Source organism: Salmo trutta, chromosome 13 (genome assembly GCF_901001165.1).
Source record: "Salmo trutta chromosome 13, fSalTru1.1, whole genome shotgun sequence".
NCBI lineage: Eukaryota > Metazoa > Chordata > Actinopteri > Salmoniformes > Salmonidae > Salmo > Salmo trutta.
The window spans coordinates 55,610,243-55,629,027 of record NC_042969.1 but is presented as its reverse complement, the minus strand read 5'-3'; the positions used below and the strand labels follow the sequence as shown (position 1 = coordinate 55,629,027).

Below are 18,785 nucleotides of genomic sequence, written 5' to 3'. Positions count from 1 at the left end.
GAATTATGTAGCCTACCAGAGTGGACGCAACTCACATCAAATCAAACTTTATTTGTCACATGCGCCGAATACATGTGTAGACTTTATCATGAAATGCTTACTTACAAGCCTTTAACCAACAGAGCTGTTCAAGAAAGAGTTAAGAAAATATTTACCAAATAAACTAAAGTAAAAAATTATAAAAAGTAACACAATAAAATAACAACAACGAGGCTATATACAGGGGGAACCAGTACCGAGTCAATGTGCCGGGGTAGAGGTAATTTGTACATGTACTGTAGGTAGGGATGAAGTGACTATGCATAGAAAATAAACAGCGAGTAGCAGCAGTGTCAAATCAAATGGGGGGGGGGGGTGTCAATGTAAATAATCCAGTGGACATTTGGTTAATTGTTAAGCAGTCTCATGGTTTGGGGGTAGAAGCTGTTAAGGAGCCTTTTGGTCCTAGACTTGGAGGACCGCTTGCCGTGCGGTAGCAGAAAAAACAGTCCATGACTTGGGTGACTGGAGTCTTTGACAATTTTTTGGGCTTTACTCTGACACCGCCTAGAATATAGATCCTGGATGGCAGGAAGCTTGGCTCCAGTGATGTACTGGGTCGTACACACTACCCTCTGTAGCGCCTTACGGTCAGATGCCGAGCAGTTACCATACCAGGCGGGGATGGAACCAGGAAGGATGCTCTCGATGGTGCAGCTGTGGAACTTTTTGAGGATGTGGGCAAATCTTTTCAGTCTCCCGAGAGGGAAAAGGTGTTGTCGTGCCCTCTTCACGACTGTCTTGGTGTGTTTGGACCATGATAGTTCGTTGGTGATGTGGACACCAAGGAACTTGAAACTCTCGACCCGCTCCACTACAGCCTCGTTGATGTTCATGGGGGCCTGTTCGGCCCTCCTTTTCCTCTAGTCCACAATCAGCTCCTTTGTCATTCTCACATTGAGGGAGAGGTTGTTGTCCTAGTACCACACTGTCAGGTCTCTGACCTCCTCCCTATAGGCGGTCTCATCATTGTCGGTGATCAGGCCTACCACTGTTATGTTGTCAGCAAACTGAAGGATGGTGTTGGAGTCGTGTTTGGCCACACAGTCATGGATGAACAGGGAGTACAGGAGGGGACTAAGCACACACCCCTGAGGGGCCCCAGTGTTGAGGATCAGCGTAGCAGACGTGTTGTTGCCTACCCTTACCACCTGGGGGCGGCCCGTCAGGAAGTCCAGGATCCAGTTAAAGAGGGAGGTGTTTAGTCCCAGGGTCTTTAGCTTAGTGATGAGCTTTGTGGGCACTATGGTGTTGAACGCTGAGCTGTAGTCAATGAACAGCATTCTCACATAGATGTTCCTGTTGTCCAGGTGGGAAAGGACAGTGTGGAGTGCGATTGAGATTGCGTCATCTGTGGATCTGTTGGAGCACTATGCGAATTGGAGTAGGTCTAGAGTATCCGGGAGGATGCTGTTGATGTGAGCCATGACCAGCCTTTCAAAGCACTTCATGGCTACTGATGTGAGGGCTATGAGGCAGTAATCATTTAGGCAGGTTACCTTCGCTTCCTTGGGCACAGGGACTATGGTGGTCTGCTTGAAACATTAGGTATTACAGACTCGGTCAGGGAGAGGTTGAAAATGTCAGTGAAGACACTTGCCAGTTGGTCCGCGCATGCTTTGAGTACACGTTCTGGTAATCTGTCTTGTCCCATGGCTTTGTGAATGTTGACCTGTTTAAAGGTCTTGCTCACATCGGCTACTGAGAGAGTTATCACACAGTCGTCAAGAACAGCTGGTGCTCTCATGCATGCTTCAGTGTTGCTTGCCTCGAAGCTAGCATAAAAGGCATTTAGCTCACCTGGTAGGCTCGTGTCACTGGGCAGCTCGCGGCTGGGTTTTCCTTTGTAGTCCATAATAGTTTTCAAGCCCTGCCACATCCGAAGAGCGACAGACCCGGTGTAGTAGGATTCAATCGTAATCCTGTATTGACGCGTTGCTTGTTTGACGGTTCATCTGAGGTTATAGCGGGATTTCTTCTAAGCATCCGGATTAGTGTCCCGCTCCTTTTGCTCGATGCAGAGGTTACCTTTAATCCATGGCTTCTGGTTGGGAAATGTACGTACGGTCACTGTGTGGATGACGTCGTCGATGCACCTGTTGATGAAGCCGATGACAGAGGTGGTGTACTCCTCAATGCCATTTGATGAATCCCGGAACACATTCCAGTCTGTGCTAGCAAAACATCCAACTGCTGATTGGGATTCTCAATCATTCAGATTTTATTTAGATTGTTCATAAGAAATAAGTCATCTCAGACAGATCCAGCTCAGAGAGGCCCAGCTCCTGAGCTCCCATCAGCAGCAGGTATTAATTTAAAATGGAAAATTCATATCTTCATGCAAAAATATCGTATTGCATCAATTTCTTCCCTGAATCAAACCGAATCGCTTCAAACTGTCATTAGAGAAGCACATCCTTAATGAAATGATATTTGAACAAAGCTAACCATTTTTTAGTGTGTACTGTTACAGAGTAATTGGTGTGAACAGTTTCAGTTTGCCTACTTTCTGGACTGTTCTCCAGGTTGTGATGATAAAAATTAAGCTTGGCGGTATACCGTATATACGGTATACCGCCAAGGGATGCTTTTTTAATACCGTCAATACCGTAGAAACCAAGTTTTTCAATAAATTGTAATATTAATATTATTAGGGGCCACCCGAGTTGCGCAGTGGTCTAAGGCACTGCATCACAGTGCTAGCTGTGCCACTAGAGATCCTGGTTCGAATCCAGGCTCTGTCGCACCCGGCAGTGCGGCTTGGCTGGGTTGTGTTTCGGAGGATTGTCACGTCCTGACCAGCAGAGGGCGTAATTGTGTTAGTTTTGGTCAGGATGTGGCAGGGGGTTTGTGTGTGTTAAATGTTGTGTGGGTGATTGGACTCCCAATTGAAGGCAGGTGTGTTGAGTTGCCTTTGATTGGGAGTCCTATATAGTAGTGTGTGTTTTTCTTTGGGGTTGTGGTTAGTTGTTTTTGCACTGCGTGTTGTGTGCCTGCAAAACTGTTCCTGTCTTCGTGAGTATTGGTTATTGTTTTCCCTGTGGATGCTTTACTTGTGTTTATTTAAAAAACTATGAGTATCCACATTCCCGCTGCGCCTTGGTCCATAATTGAAGACAGATGTTACAGAACTACCCACCACCAAAGGACCAAGCAGCGGACGAATGAGGAGGAAGGAGGGACCTGGGAGGACAAGTTAAGGGAGCTAAGGGAACCCGAGAGGCAGCCCCAATAATTTTTTTTGGGGGGGCACAAGGGCTGTTTGACGGGGCGAGAAGGGAGCCCCAGGCCAGCTCCCCGCACTAGCCCTGAGATGCGTGTCTCCAGGCTGGCACGTCCAGTACCAGCCCAACGCATCAGGCGTCTAGTGCGTCAGCCCAGCCTCGCCAGTCAAGAGTCGCCAGAGCTGCCCGCCAGTCAAGAGTCACCAGAGCTGCCCGCCAGTCAAGAGTCGCCAGAGCTGCCCGCCAGTCATGAGTCGCCAGAGCTGCCCGCCAGTCATGAGTCGCCAGAGCTGCCCGCCAGTCAGGAGCTGCCAGTGCCGCCCGCTAGTCAGGAGCTGCCAGAGAGGCCCGACTGCCCGGAGCTGCCAGAGTGGCCCGACTGCCCGGAGCTGCCAGAGTGGCCCGACTGCCCGGGTCTGCCAGAGTGGCCCGACTGCCCGGGTCTGCCAGAGTGGCCCGACTGCCCGGGTCTGCCAGAGTGGCCCGACTGCCCGGGTCTACCAGAGTGGCCCGACTGCCCGGGTCTGCCAGAGTGGCCCGACTGCCCGGGTCTGCCAGAGTGGCCCGACTGCCCGGGTCTGCCAGAGTGGCCCGACTGCCCGGGTCTGCCAGAGTGGCCCGACTGCCCGGGTCTGCCAGAGTGGCCCGACTGCCCGGGTCTGCCAGAGTGGCCCGACTGCCCGGGTCTGCCAGAGTGGCCCGACTGCCCGGAGCTGCCAGAGTGGCCCGACTGCCCGGATCTGCCAGGGTGCCCCGCCTGTCCTCCGGTCAGGCCAGAGTTGCCCAACTGCCCGGGTCTGCCAGAGTGGCCCGACTGCCCGGAGCTGCCAGAGTGGCCCGACTGCCCGGAGCTGCCAGAGTGGCCCGACTGCCCGGAGCTGCCAGAGTGGCCCGACTGCCCGGAGCTGCCAGAGTGGCCCGACTGCCCGGGTCTGCCAGAGTGGCCCGACTGCCCGGGTCTGCCAGAGTGGCCCGACTGCCCGGGTCTGCCAGGGTGCCCAGCCTGTCCTCCGGCCCAGCCCGAGTGGCCCTCCTGTCCTCCGGCCCAGCCCGAGTGGCCCGCCTGTCCTCCGACCCAGCCCGAGTGGCCCGCCTGTCCTCCGGCCCAGCCCGAGTGGCCCGCCTGTCCTCCGGCCCAGCCCGAGTGGCCCGCCTGTCCTCCGGCCCAGCCCGAGTGGCCCGCCTGTCCTCCGGCCCAGCCCGAGTGGCCCGCCTGTCCTCCGGTCCAGCCCGAGTGGCCCGCATGTCTTCCGGCCCAGCCAGAGTGGTCCGTCTGCCAGGGTCAGCCCGAGTGGCCCGTCTGCCCGGCGCAGCTATCGGCGCCACCGAAGTGGGCGACGCCGAAGGTGGAGCAAGGTCCACGTCCTGCACCTGAGCCACCTCCAGGAAAGGTGGGTTGGGGAGGGAGGGTGTAGCACAGTGCCGTCGGTGACGGCAGCCACCCTCCCTTCCCTCCCTTATTGTTTAGGGGGATATTTTTTGTTGTTTGAGGGTTTTGCTTTTTCTTTTAGGTGCATTCCGGGGTCTGCACCTTGAGGGGGGGTACTGTCACGTCCTGGCCAGCAGAGGGCGTAATTGTGTTAGTTTTGGTCAGGATGTGGCAGGGGGTTTGTGTGTGTTAAATGTTGTGTGGGTGATTGGACTCCCAATTGAAGGCAGGTGTGTTGAGTTGCCTTTGATTGGGAGTCCTATATAGTAGTGTGTGTTTTTCTTTGGGGTTGTGGGTAGTTGTTTTTGCACTGCGTGTTGTGTGCCTGCAAAACTGTTCCTGTCTTCGTGAGTATCGGTTATTGTTTTCCCTGTGGATGCTTTACTTGTGTTTATTAAAAAAACTATGAGTATCCACATTCCCGCTGCGCCTTGGTCCATAATTGAAGACAGATGTTACAAGGATGCACGGCTCTCTCCCGAGTCCGTACAGGAGTTGCAGCGATGAGACAAGACTAACTACAAATGGGATTGGAAATTGGGGAGAAAAAGGGGTAAAAGTTAAAAAAAATATATAAAAAATATTATATTATTAATTTTCATCTGATGACAACAGAAGTGCAACACTATTTAGCTGCTCCTCCCCCATCTTCTCCATGCAGAGCAGGCAGGCCTGTTTCCCTTGCAACTCCAGACTTCATACAGACACAGAGTGCACACATGCTGCTTCAGATCCAGTACTGTTCTTCCTTCAGAAAAGCTTGTGTCAAAACTTTGTTCATTTGCACATTGTCTCTCGTTCACATTTGCTTGTAAATATCCAAACTCACCAAAATGTACATTGGGTAGCTCCTACCTACATATGTATAACTTTATGAGCTAGAATGCCTGTCTTTGCAATTTGTTTATTTTCATTTACGCTTGTTATCATATTTAGCGAGCAGCCTTCATGGAAATTCGTTATTACTTGTGCTCATTTTGTTTTCATTCTGTTGATAGATGCCCAATGGGAATTTTTGCAGGGTTTTTTGACACCCCTTTGTGTACTAAGCCGGTAATACCGTAAATGACGGTATGAGAGAAGTACGGTGTGACGATATGAACATCTGGATACTGCCCCACCCTAATAGAGATGTTAATACGGACAGTGATTTCGACACAGCACCAAGCTGAAAGGAGCTCAGGGAATTCTGGGAAGCTGAGAGAGACTTTGAGGACAGAGAAAACAAACTTGTCCTAGTTAGATAAATGTCTAACTGTAAAGCTACAAACTTGTCACGCCCTGACCATAGAGAGCCCTCGGGGTTCTCTATGGTGTTTTAGGTCAGGGCGTGACTAGGGGGGTTTCTAGGTATTATATTTCTATGTTGATGTGTGTGTATGGTTCCCAATTAGAGGCAGCTGAATATCGTTACGTCTAATTGGGGACCATACTTAGTGTGTCCTTTTTCCCACCTGCTATGTGGGATATTGTTTTGTATGAGTGCCTATGTGCGCTACGTATTTCACCATCATTATCTTTGTTGTTTTGGAAGTTTCACTATCATTAAAATGTGGAACTCTACTCACGCTGCGCCTTGGTCCAATTATTCATACAACGGTTGTGACAGAATATCCCACCTAAACAGGACCAAGCAGCGTGCCCAGGAGGTGAAGGAGAGTTGGTCATGGGAAGAGATACTAGGTGGATGCGAGACCCTTCCTTGGCGGCAGTCGCCAAGGAGTAAAGGAGGACAGCGACAACACCAGGGTCCGCGGCCACAAACAACCCAAGGGCAACCCTACGTTTTTTGGGGGGGGGGGGGGGTCACAAGGGGTGGTCGGCCGAGCCTAGTAGAGAGCCAGAGACCATGGGAGTCGATGGAGCAGTTTGAGGAGGGATATCGGAGAGACATGTTGGCTAGGAGTATGCTGCAGCGCAGGCGTTTTGAGGAGCGTGTCATCAGTCCGGTTCAACCTGTGCCGGCTCCACGCACCAGGCCTCTAGTGCGCCTTCCCAGCCCGGTACGTCCTGTGGCGTCTCCCCGCACTCGCCCTGAGGAGCGTGTCATCAGTCCGGTGCAACCTGTGCCGGCTCCACGTACCAGGCCTCCAGTGCTCCTCCCCAGCCCGGTGCAACCTGTGCCGGCTCCCCGCACTCGCCCTGAAGAGTGTGTCACCAGCCCGGTGCAACCTGTGCCGGCTCCACGCACCAGGCCTCCGGTGCGCCTCCCCAGCCCGGTACGTCCTGTGCCGGCTCCCCGCACTCGCCCTGAAGAGTGTGTCACCAGCCCGGTGCAACCTGTACCGGCTCCACGCACCAGGCCTCCAGTGCGCCTCCTCAGCCCGGTATGTCCTGTGCCTGCTCCCCGCACTCGTCCACCAGTGCGTGTGGACAGTCCGGAGTCTCCAGCGACGGTCCAGAGCTTCCAGCGATGGTTCACAGTCCAGAGCTTCCAGTGACGGTCCACGGCCCCGAGCTTCCTGCGCCGGTGCCATGGCCAGAGCCTTCCACTGCACCGATGCCCAGTCCAGGCACGGTGTCCAGTCCCGCTCCATGGCCAGAGCCTTCCTCTGCGCTGCTGCTCACTCCAGGCACGGCGTCCAGTCCCGCTCTATGGTCGGAGCCTTCCTCTGCGCCGGTGCTCAGTCCAGGCACGGCGTCCAGTCCCACTCCATGGCCGGAGCCTTCCTCTGCGCCGGTGCCCAGTCCAGGCACGGCGTCCAGTCCCGCTCCATGGCTGGAGCCTTCCTCTGCGCTGGTGCCGCACCGGAGCCGCCACCGACGCTAGTTGCCCACCCTAACTCTCCCCATCTAGTTTCAGGTTTTGCGGTCGGAGTCCACACCTTTGGGGGGGGGGGGTACTGTCACACCCTGACCATAGAGAGCCCTCTGGGTTCTCTATGGTGTTTTAGGTCAGGGCGTGACTAGAGGGGTTTCTAGGTATTATATTTCTATGTTGGTGACAAAACTGCCCCAGTAACCTCTGAACTCTTAGCTTGCTTCAGGATGCCTTCATAATAGACATCCATCCAGATGAGAGACTCAACACGAAGATCGGCCAGCCTCGTCAAAAACAATAGCATCTTCACAATCACAACTACACAACGTGCCCTGCCTTTGACCGATTCAACTCCAGTTCAGCATGCGACACAGACAGAAGGCTCACAGGTGATTCACAGACAGAAGGCTCTCAGAAATATCTCAACCGTCGACGGAACTTCAAATTGGGGAAATGTCCAACCAAACACCCCCATCCCCTCCCTCCCTCCCACCTCATTCTCCAAAACAAAATGGGACAGACAGTTAATGACGAAGCTGGCAGCCGCACAGCTTTTCAACTGTAACCGCATCATGGGTGAAAATGAAATTGATTTGAAAATCCTAGTCCTGCCAGGGCAGAAGCAGAGAGGATTATGTGATGATTGTACTAATGCTGTGTGTCCCCGGTCTCCCTGGCTTTGAATCAGGTCAGTACCCCATCAGAGCAGTGCTGGACAGCACCGTGAGAGATGCTAAAAGGCCTGGAGTGGCTATAAACTGTAAAAAACCTGCACTCAGTCTGATGATTTGTTGAGCGATAGGGACCCTCCGGGGGCAAAACATGTGAAATTGTGTAGCACAGTTTTTCCGTTATGAAATTTCAGCCAATTTTTTTCCCCATTTAAAATGTGACAACGCTTGTGATATGGTTGTGGAATGTATAAGCATAGTAATAGTTGCAAAACTTTACTATTTGTTATTTATGCTAAATACTTCTACAATAGAATTTGGAAATAATAGGAACACATTAACCATTTGACCTATCCAAAGTAATAGAATTCAATTTTTTCACAACAGGACGCAAGAGCCATACATGTCTCATAACTGAATTATGCAAATGTATTCATATTTCCAGAACAGATTTGGTTTCGTTTCCATCATCTATGCCATCTATGGTGCCTCTGATGTCCTCTGAGGGTCACTTGCCAAGGATTCCTGGTAGTGCTTTAAGCCCCTATGAACATTACAGTACTGGAGATGAACACTTAGAGTAAGTGCCCTCCTTCCGAGTATGCTAACGAACTACTTATCAATAACTGCTCTTCCAAATTGAAAATCCATGTTTGGAGTCAATGACTCGGCAATTGTTAGAGGTAATAAGGGGGGGATATATACGGTCATAACAACACAACCACATTACTCTAATAGATTTAATGGAACTTTTGCACTTGAAAAAAATTTGCCCAAGAAAAGTGAACACACAGGATAATCAGTCTGGTATTTATATGATCAATGTGCAGTTCTTAAAGAGAACAATGAAAATGCATTTTCTATACTGGTGTTATGCAAATGAGCATAATCTCTTAACTGCGAGGTTTGTATTTGGATTGGGATCCGTGAGTCAACAGTTAAGCCATTCACTTTCTACTGGGATCAATAGCAGCTAGTATTGTAAGCAACACTTAAACAATTCTCTGTTGTAAATCCTAAAACAATCAGAGGCAATCTTTTTGTAAATCCCACCACAAACTTAAACTAAAACGGCCTGTTCATTATAATGAGAATTGACAACACTCCAACACTTCATCTGGAGAGAGGTTTGGGTGTGTTTCAGTAGCCTTTTAAACAAATAACATTAAACGAGCTAGAAAGTGCTCTATCCTTCCATACACTTGGAACTATGCCCCTGAATTACATGGAAACAGTATTGAGTAGGTATCATTTATCTGTTTTTATCCTCAAAAGAATGTCTGACATACTGTAGATAGCTCATATTCTTGGCACTGATATACTTACAACTATACAGCATAGAAGAAAAATCTTGTTTTGACAACACATGTTCCCGGAAGATGTCAAATAAAATCAAACGTGAGCTGAAGTATACTCTGAGAAGATAGTAATTTCCTAGATAACGTCACATCATCCTTTCAAGGCCACATTCGCCATCAAACCACAATGTCTTCCAGCCTGATCCTGATCCGATGCATGGGAGACCATATTAAAGCTACAGTTTGGGATTCGAAAAACAACAAACTGGCGAGCCCGCCACATGTTTTGGTATACAGCTGAGGGATGAGGCTGGGGAAATGTAACATTTGTATATGTATATGTCAATAATTGAAATAACCATTGACAGGATTCCCAGATCACAAATTGTAGATTTAAAAAGCTACACAGGGTCTGCTATGTCGGCACATCTCAATGAGAACTCGCCTCACACGTCTGATATCTGAACCCAGCAGGGTTAAACCCACTGAGCCTTTCATAGCTGAATTGAAATGGGATATTCGGGTGTCTGTGACAACGGGCCTAAGGGCAAAACACAAGCCCACAATGATCTCCAACCAAATTCTACGAGACGGAGTGGATATTGTCAAATCAATGATAATTGACCTGCCGAAGAGCAATCACAGTGTCTGTGCCATTAATGCTTTAATAAGCAATTGTCAATTTTCTGCACTTCTCCCACATCAGAACGCACCCTGAAGGCCACGGTACTGCCAACAAGTGAAAAAGCAATTAAAAAGTAAAGCATTGTGACACGGAAATGCTGCAAAGGGATACAAAATAACTTAAGAGATGCAGCCGTGATTCACTTTGACTGAGAGGGTTACATTTGGGTTGTTGAGCTGGTATCAATCTCAAAGTGGTTCAGAATGTAGGACATTTTCACTGCGATCGAAATGTTTGGGGATGTAACAAGACGTTTGGGACATGAATTAAGTTGAATCATGCAGAGAAGAAAATGTTCAATTGGTATTAATCAGCCAAAGACGTCAATAAATCGTAATCAGCATGATTCACAGGGGACCTATACAGTACCTCATCTAAAGAATGCGTCGACATAGACTACTGTACTAATACATTCATGTTATGTGAATCTCATCTCATGTGATGAGACTGACTTAAACAGTCTTAGGGTTTAACAGATTAACTCTGAGCTGCTAGCCAAGCACATGAGGTTAAAGGTAAATAGTTGCTAAAGCTAATGTTATACAACAGAGGTTTACTATTGCACACCAAGCATGTACAGTATAAAGATATTATTCTGCAATTGATTACACCTGGAAATTCAAATAACCTTCACCCTTATTTTAATCAATATTAAAGGGCGGATGTTGAGAAAGGCCAATTAGTTTGGTAATTTGTCTTGCATGTGTTATGAGGCCCTTTTTCTTTCTCATCTTAGGGACATTGTTACTAGCACACCACAGCTACTGGGTAACAAAATAGTTTCATTAAGGGTTCAGCTCCACCTATGCCTGTAATGTCATGACTAAGCTGCAGGCATCGGTAATGGAGTCACGGCTATATTATTTCTCTAGGCCACGGATATCGCAACAGCATGACAAAACCAGCTTATGGAATCAAACAGGCTACACTTTCTCAAGCAACAAATGACTACCCTGAGGGCCGCCCCTAAAAGTTCTCTCATAGTGGCCCTTTTTTCTTCTATCAGATTTTGCTGTTCAAACTGGGGAGTGAAACATGCATATTGTTTGGTTGGGCTACAGGATGCACAACTGCAGTTTGTTGTGTAGTCGTTGATAATTGAGTTAACTACTACAAGGTCAACTTGAAGCCAACTTATGTTCACAAATGTAACTTCAGGAAACATGTTTTAATATTATGCTCAGTGAGTGATCCTGTATGGAAGGACAACAACTAGGCACTGAGCAGAACATATATTACTGTACAGACCGGGTGAAGGCTAAACTCACTCATAATTGAAGGAAATGAATGCACTGAGTAAACTGAATGACTAGATTTTTAAATGGATATTAATTGCTGAGCCTTAGTAACATTCAACAGTAACTACGTTTGAATTGATTAACTTGATGATCAAGTCATTTAATTGATGGAAGTGATTAGAGAGAGGAAATCCAGTAAGTGGATTATAGGTCCTAAACCTGCTGGGCCTGGCTGTGACAACACCGGAGTGGTCAGCACACCGTTGACCTACAGGTTAGCAATATAGGCTGTAGGCTACCACAGGCTTTGAGATATTCCCATCGTTTTAGTACTGCATCAGCATGAGAGGATCAGGTGAATAGTTCTCTAGACTGAAAGTTAAATGCTTCTCACTTTATTATAACTTTCAATAGGTCTTATGCTGGATCAGACGATGATTATTCTTTTTTGTACCTCTTATTTAACTAGGTAAGTCAGTTAAGAACTAATTCTTATTTAAAATGACGGCCTACCAAAAGACAAAAGGCCTCCTGTGGGGACAGGGGCTGGGATTAACAGAATGTGACTGGTATTGTTGTATGTGGAGGATGAGGGCTGCAGTAGGTATCTCAGAGAGGGGGGAGTGAGGCCTAAGAGGGTTTTATAAATAAGCATCAACCAGTGGGTCTTGCGACAGGTATACAGAGATGACCAGTTTACAGAGGAGTATAGAGTGCAGTGATGTGTATAGAGGAGTATAGAGTGCAGTAAGGAGCATTGGTGGCAAACCTGATGGCCGAATGGTAAAGTACATCTAGCCACTCGAGAGCACCCTCGCCTGCCGATCTATAAATGATGTCTCCGTAATCTAGCATGGGTAGGATGGTCATCTGAATCAGGGTTAGTTTGGCAGCTGAGGTGAAAGAGGAGCAATTACAATAGAGGAAACCAAGTCTAGATTTAACCTTAGCCTGCAGCTTTGATATGTGCTGAGAGAAGGACAGTACCGTCTAGCCATAATACCAAGTACTTGTAGGAGGTGACTACCTCAAGCTCTAAACCCTCAGAGGTAGTAATCACACCTGTGGGGAGAGAGGCATTCTTCTTACCAAACCACATTAACTTTGTTTTAGAGGTGTTCAGAACAAGGTTAAGCGCAGAGAAAGCTTGTTGGACACTAAGAAAGCTTTGTTGTAGAGCGTTTAACACAAAATCCAGAGAGGGGCCAGAATGATGATGATGTTGATCTGTACAATCCCTCACACCTTACAGACAATAACTGCTACAATTAATGAAATGGTACTGTGATATACATTTTCAGGTCTAGAGACACTGGATAGTTCTTGAATTCATGTCTTCAATATAATATCTGAATGTGATTTGCCCTTAGAACATGATTGTGTGCTCTGATACAGTCTGATGTAGGAGAAAAGGCAAGCATATTCTACTGTGTATTAGTTCAAGTGCATTGATACACTATATATACAAAAGTTTGTGGACTGAAACGTCTAGAAGCAACAACGGCTCAGCCGCAAAGTGGTAGGCCACACAAGCTCACAGAATGGGCCCTCCGAGTGCTGAAGCACGTAGCGCGTGAAAATCATCTGCCCGGTTAGCAACACTCACTACCGAGTTCCAAACTGCTTCTGGAAGCAACATCAGCGCAGGAACTGTTAGTCTGGAGCTTCATGAAATGGGTTTCCAAGGCCGAGCAGCCGCACACAAGCCTGAGATCACCATGCGCAATGCCAAGCATCGGCTGGAGTGGTGTAAAGGTCACCGCCATTGGACTCTGGAGCAGTGGAAAGGTGTTGTCTGGAGTGATGAATCACACTTCACCATCTGGTAGACCGACAGACAAATCTTTGTTTGGCAGATGCCAGGAAAACGCTACCTGTCCCAATGCATAGTGCCAACTGTAAAGTTTGGTGGAGGGGGAATAATGGTCTTGGGCTCTTTTTTATGGTTCGGGCTAGGCCCCTTAGTTCCAGTGAAGGGAAATCTTAACGCTACAGCATGCAATGACATTCTAGATGATTCTGTGCTTGGGGAAGGCCCTTTCCTGTTTCAGCATGACAATGCCCCCATGCACAAAGTGAGGTCCATACAGAAAGGGTTTGTCGAGGTTGGTGTGGAAGAACTTGACTGGCCTGCACAAGGCCCCCGAGCTCAACCCCATCGAACACGTTTGGGATGAACTGGAACGCAGACTTCGAGCCAGGCCTAATCGCCCAACATCAGTGCCGACCTCACCAATACTCGTGGCTGAACGGAAGTAAGTTCCCGCAGCAATGTTCCAACATCTATTGGAAAGCCTTCCCATAAGAGTGGAGGCTGTTATAGCAGCAAAGGGGGACTAACTCCATATTAATGCCCATGATTTTGGAATGAGATGTTCGACGAGCGGTCACGGTCATGTAGGGTATGTATAGAGAACATATAACAGCTTGGCATGCAGAGGCGCTGTAGGGCAATACAGCACAGTAGGGGTGTGTCTGGATCAATGATTCCCAAACTCTATAGACAACCCGTCAGCGAATATACAACAATACTCTCTTTGCCTCTGTCTGGTACAGTGTGTGCACCTCACAATGGGTACAACACCTAATATTGCTCTATAAAGATCCGATTGCTCTCATTTAACATTACACAAAAATAAAAATATCATACATAACATCACTTTTCCTCCAAGCTACTTTTCAGACATAACAGTCATAATGGTTAATTCTTTATCATGTAGGCTATGCCAGAAATAAACTCTACATTAGCATACTTTTCAATTCAGTGGTTAAAAAAAAATCAGCAAGTGTGTGAGGGAGAGTGAGTTAGAGAGAGAAATATTGTTGTTGTGACTTGCATAGACCCCTCCAAATAATTTGTTTATGGGAGGGGGAGGGGTAGTCCTAGCCCCTCACTGACCTGCTCGTCCAAAAACGCATGGCTGTGACCACGTGACTAATGACATCTGTGTCCAACAACAACATAATAGCTTTAAATTGACAGCTTGCATTGTCTGGGAGGTGATTAACTATAGGCTAAAACTACTCCCGACAAAAAAAGGCACAAAGACACGATGGATTCCATCCTCCGTGAAGCTTTTATGGCGCTTTGCACTTATTTTTCATAACCGGGTGATTTCGGACAGTTGTGCAATTCGGAAAATCAAACTGCGTTGTTATGTATTGTATGCTACCCAACACAGCCCTTGCCTCTCCGACATTGAAAAGAGTAGCCTCCTATAATCCGCCGCTTCATCATCTCTGGCCGATTTCATGACGCACTTAACGTTTTCAGTGATTTCCAATGAATACCAGGGCACTGTCGTTTAAGTTAGGCTACACCATTATTTTGCAGTTTGGGGATGATAATGTGACTGTGGCATAGACTACATAGTAGACTAGGCTATGGAGCTATATCAAATCGCATATCAGATCAAATAATTCACTTGAAATCCTCCCTTCCAAAAAAGCATATTTTTATCACTACATTTCTCATCCGAAAGAGGCTATTTTTATCATATAATACCCTATTGATGAGTATTTAACTTAGTTGATGTCCTATACAATTTAAAACACGTGACATTTCAATATTTTGAATTAGATCACATTAGGCATCAGTAGTCTACACATTAGTGAACGTGCCAATTGAATCAGTGATAATTTCATTCCATGCTGGTTCTATGCACTGCAGACAAAACTCAGCATCACTTGGAGGCTGCGAACGAATGGAAAGTTGAGTTTGAGACCTACCTGATAACCGCTGTATCACCCTGACGAATAGTAATGTTGTCGGTCGCTCGCTGCATATCCACACTTCGGACGGGGAACCCTGTGGGAATAAGACACAGGAGTCTGAAAAAAGAAGCCTGCAATTGCCTCCAACACGGTCTCCTTCCGACCAGCATTTCCTAACCGGACGCGCAGAGATCCGAGAGAAAGTGTTTGGACTTTAAAAGGGAATTGAAGTGGCGCTCCGACCCTTGGCAATATCCTACTCCACGCCAAAGTGTGACTAAGGGCTTCTATGATGTTGAGGAAGATAAATATGCGTTGAAATAACGAAAACAAAATGGCTTGGAGGAAAACATATATTCCGTAAACCCTCTCTGCATGCGCTGTATTCCACTGTGCGTTCTGCTCCCGCGTAAAGGCAGCGATGAGCAGGCAGCAGAGTTCTTTAGAGGTGGGGAGGAAATTCAAACCTCTCCAGTCACCAGCGCCTCTCACTCTAGCGCTCTCTCTACCCGATTACCCCACCCCCGTTAATACATCGCACTGCTGCCCCCTTCACGAGAGTTTGATGCGCCCTTATTGGTTGTCACGACAACAGCACCAGCTGAGGTCCCTTTCTGCTAGACTCAACTGCGGTCGGCAGCTGAGAGGAGAGGAAAGTCATTGGCTATGTGTCGAAGTAAATGCCTCGCTTGTTGTTCAAGGTCCACAAGTTAAGACTACATGCCAACATGGTCATGACATGACCCAAAGAAATTATAAGCAAAATGTAGTTATTAAAATTATATTCATGGGCATACAGGTTCACATTTTAATTGATTGATGTTTTATTTATTTTTATTTGATAAAATGTGTGTGGGAGCCTTTTGAACTGTGCATTAAAAACCTACAGTATTGGATGCATTGTGCTTGCTTTCCCTCGTACATAGAAATAGAAAGATAATTGTATTCTAATTCTGTCATTCCATTTCTTTGATCCATATAGCCTACCTCAGGTATTTCAAGAGGACTGTAGGGCTACCAGTATAGCCCAACTATGGAGCGAAATTGCTCAACACTGAAGACCTTGTCAAGCATAGCCGGTTAAGGTAAGGTGACAAGGTGCACAACATCCTTGTGCATCTTGTCACCTTATCTTACCTGGCTATGCGCGACCACCTGAACTGAACTCTAACATATAGCCTACATTAGAAAACTATTTTGACTCAAAATATTATTTCCGTGTTCTATTTTGTAAGCTAATGTATTTCTTTAAAGGCTACAGAAACATATTCTACAGTGAAGACTTATTTTGGGGAAGATTACAGTTCAGACATTAATTTTCTTTTTATCTTTAATACGCTCACTACATGATGAAAGAGCTGATGGGTAAAGTTGTTTATTCTTTATAGGGTCATGCCCAATCCGTCATCATAAAACGGTGTCTAGACACATTGGCTTTGATTTTAACAAGGAAGGTAATTATAATCACTTTGGCTGTTACTGGTGCAAGAGTTGCAAGGGCATGCCTTCAACTTCATCAGAAATGTAAATGTGGGGACCGAGCATTTTTTTTTTTTTTCTTGCTAATCAGGAAACAGATTTAATAGGCTGTTTCCTTATGTTCAATCACCCAAAAGCTTATTTAATTGTAAAGTGAAATCAGACAGTTTGCACATTTGATCATAATGAGAAAAATAGTAAACAGCATCAGCATTCACCGTCTTCATCTCCGACATAGAACCTGTGTTTATATCCTGAATAAACACCAGTATTTGTTATTATGATTAATGATCTAATGTAATCCTTTGTTGACCGCCAAAGTAGCTTACAGCAGGGATCATCAACTAGATTCAGCCGTGGGACGTTTTTTTCTTGAGCGGATGGTCAGGGAGCCGGAACATAATTATAAATCATTTGTAGACCGCAAATTGACCGCAAGAAGCCCAAACAGATATAATATTTGATTAAAACATTTGCTTACATTTGAATATGATCACATATACAGTATCTCTCTATTATGCATGGGAATACTTTGGAACATATTTCCCAAATTAAAATCACTTGGAGCTGATTTTGCAGGTGTTTTTACAGTCTTTTATGTCCAACAATTACAAAATAGCTCAAAAACCTGGTGGGCCAAATTCGGCCAGTTGGGGAACCCTGGCCTATAAGAACAGTCTGTGTTTCAGACAAATTGTGAGGAATAGCACTAAAACACACTTGGCTTCTCAGTTTTAGCATCAGCAGCATGCTGCAATGAGGCTTCAGTGTGAGATTAGCCCAGAATGGAGCTGCATCTGTGAGAGATTGGAGGGAATTATGAGCATAATTAATATGGGACAGTTTATTGAAGTGCTAATACTAGTGCATTAGAGGGAGCACTAAAATGCTTTCCGCTGTGGATCCTCCCTCATGCTTCCTTGAACAGAATGTCAAACTCCATCTTCCTTTACGAAAAGCAACTGAGAAGTTTTAGCAAGATAGAATAGTTTGCACATGGCCAAGCTCTACGCACACTGTATGGATAAACTCTTCTATTCATATTCAGAGCCAGATTAATTAAGCATGTGCACTGCATATGTACTTTTTATTTGCAAGAGAGAATAGGCTACAACATTAAAGTAGATCAATAACACATTCATATTAAGATAATTCATTAAACATTAGTGAAAATGATTCATGTTATTCACTCACTCTTGACTTTCATGTTCTAGTTTTGTTCTTACCCTTTTAGTAACACTTTACTTGGCAACTAGTGTCATATCACCTTATGACACAGTCATAACCATGTCATAATATGTCATAACAGCTGAAATAACTTTTCATAACCTGTCATAATATGGTCATAACACTGTCATGACATATATATTTAGGCCGGTTGTGACATATATTGCATTATTTTGTGGCTGGTTATGACACCTACATAAGAGTGTCAAAACCTACCACACAACACAAAACATTCCGTTACACCATAGCTTACTTGTTAACAGTATGTTTATGTTATATAACATTTGCTGGAATTGACCATATGAAATTATCATTGTAATTTCACACAACTTGATGTCAGACATGAACCTCCCCAATGCTCTGTTGCTGATGACGGAGATGAATGCAGGATCAGATTTCAGGAGCAGGACAAGACACCCTCTTTTTGATTGATGACTGAGATAAGGGCATGTACGTGATAGGCCTATCTGGCTTATATGATTATCATGATTATGATGGTGATCATGCTTCTTGACAGTGTCATAAAGTGTATTTTCTTAGTCCAAGTAAAGTGACACAGGATGGTCATAACGCTTCATGAATGTGTTATAAAGTGCATTTTCTGCAAGTTATTTAAAATATGATGAAAAAAAACAGGACCGTAAGAAATTCATTACAACAACAACAAAGGACTTAAGAAACAAACTTTTAAATGAAAGGAGACTTCTTGCCAGGGAAAAAACACCTTTGAATAAATGTGAGTTTTGACACTCTATGTAGGTGTCATAACAAGCCATAAAATATCGCAATATATGTCACAACAGTGTAAATATATGGGTCATGACCATATTATGACAAGTTATGTCAGCTGTCATGACATATGACACGGTTATGATCATGTCATAACGTGTTAGGATGCTGGGTGTCAAGTAAAGTGTTACTGTTATTTTTCTTATTCTCCTCTGAAAAAGATAATTTTTGCACTGGTACAAAATGTGTAAGTTAATTAGGTCCTAAATATCCCATTGAAACATTATGCTC

At 45.9% G+C, this 18,785-nt stretch overlaps 1 protein-coding gene across 3 annotated transcripts in view; it reads right to left on the bottom strand.

Annotated features, from left to right (window-relative positions):
• The window catches only part of LOC115206071 (limbic system-associated membrane protein-like), a 760,567-nt gene that overhangs the window by 133,194 nt on the left and 608,588 nt on the right, over window positions 1-18,785 (bottom strand). For 2 of the 3 annotated variants that reach the window (XM_029772645.1, XM_029772644.1), the window contains exon 2: window positions 15,075-15,153. In XM_029772645.1, coding sequence (XP_029628505.1) covers window positions 15,075-15,153 — 79 coding nt within the window. Of the gene's footprint in view, window positions 1-15,074; window positions 15,537-18,785 lie in introns of those variants that run through there. The other variant, XM_029772643.1, reaches the window with a different exon arrangement.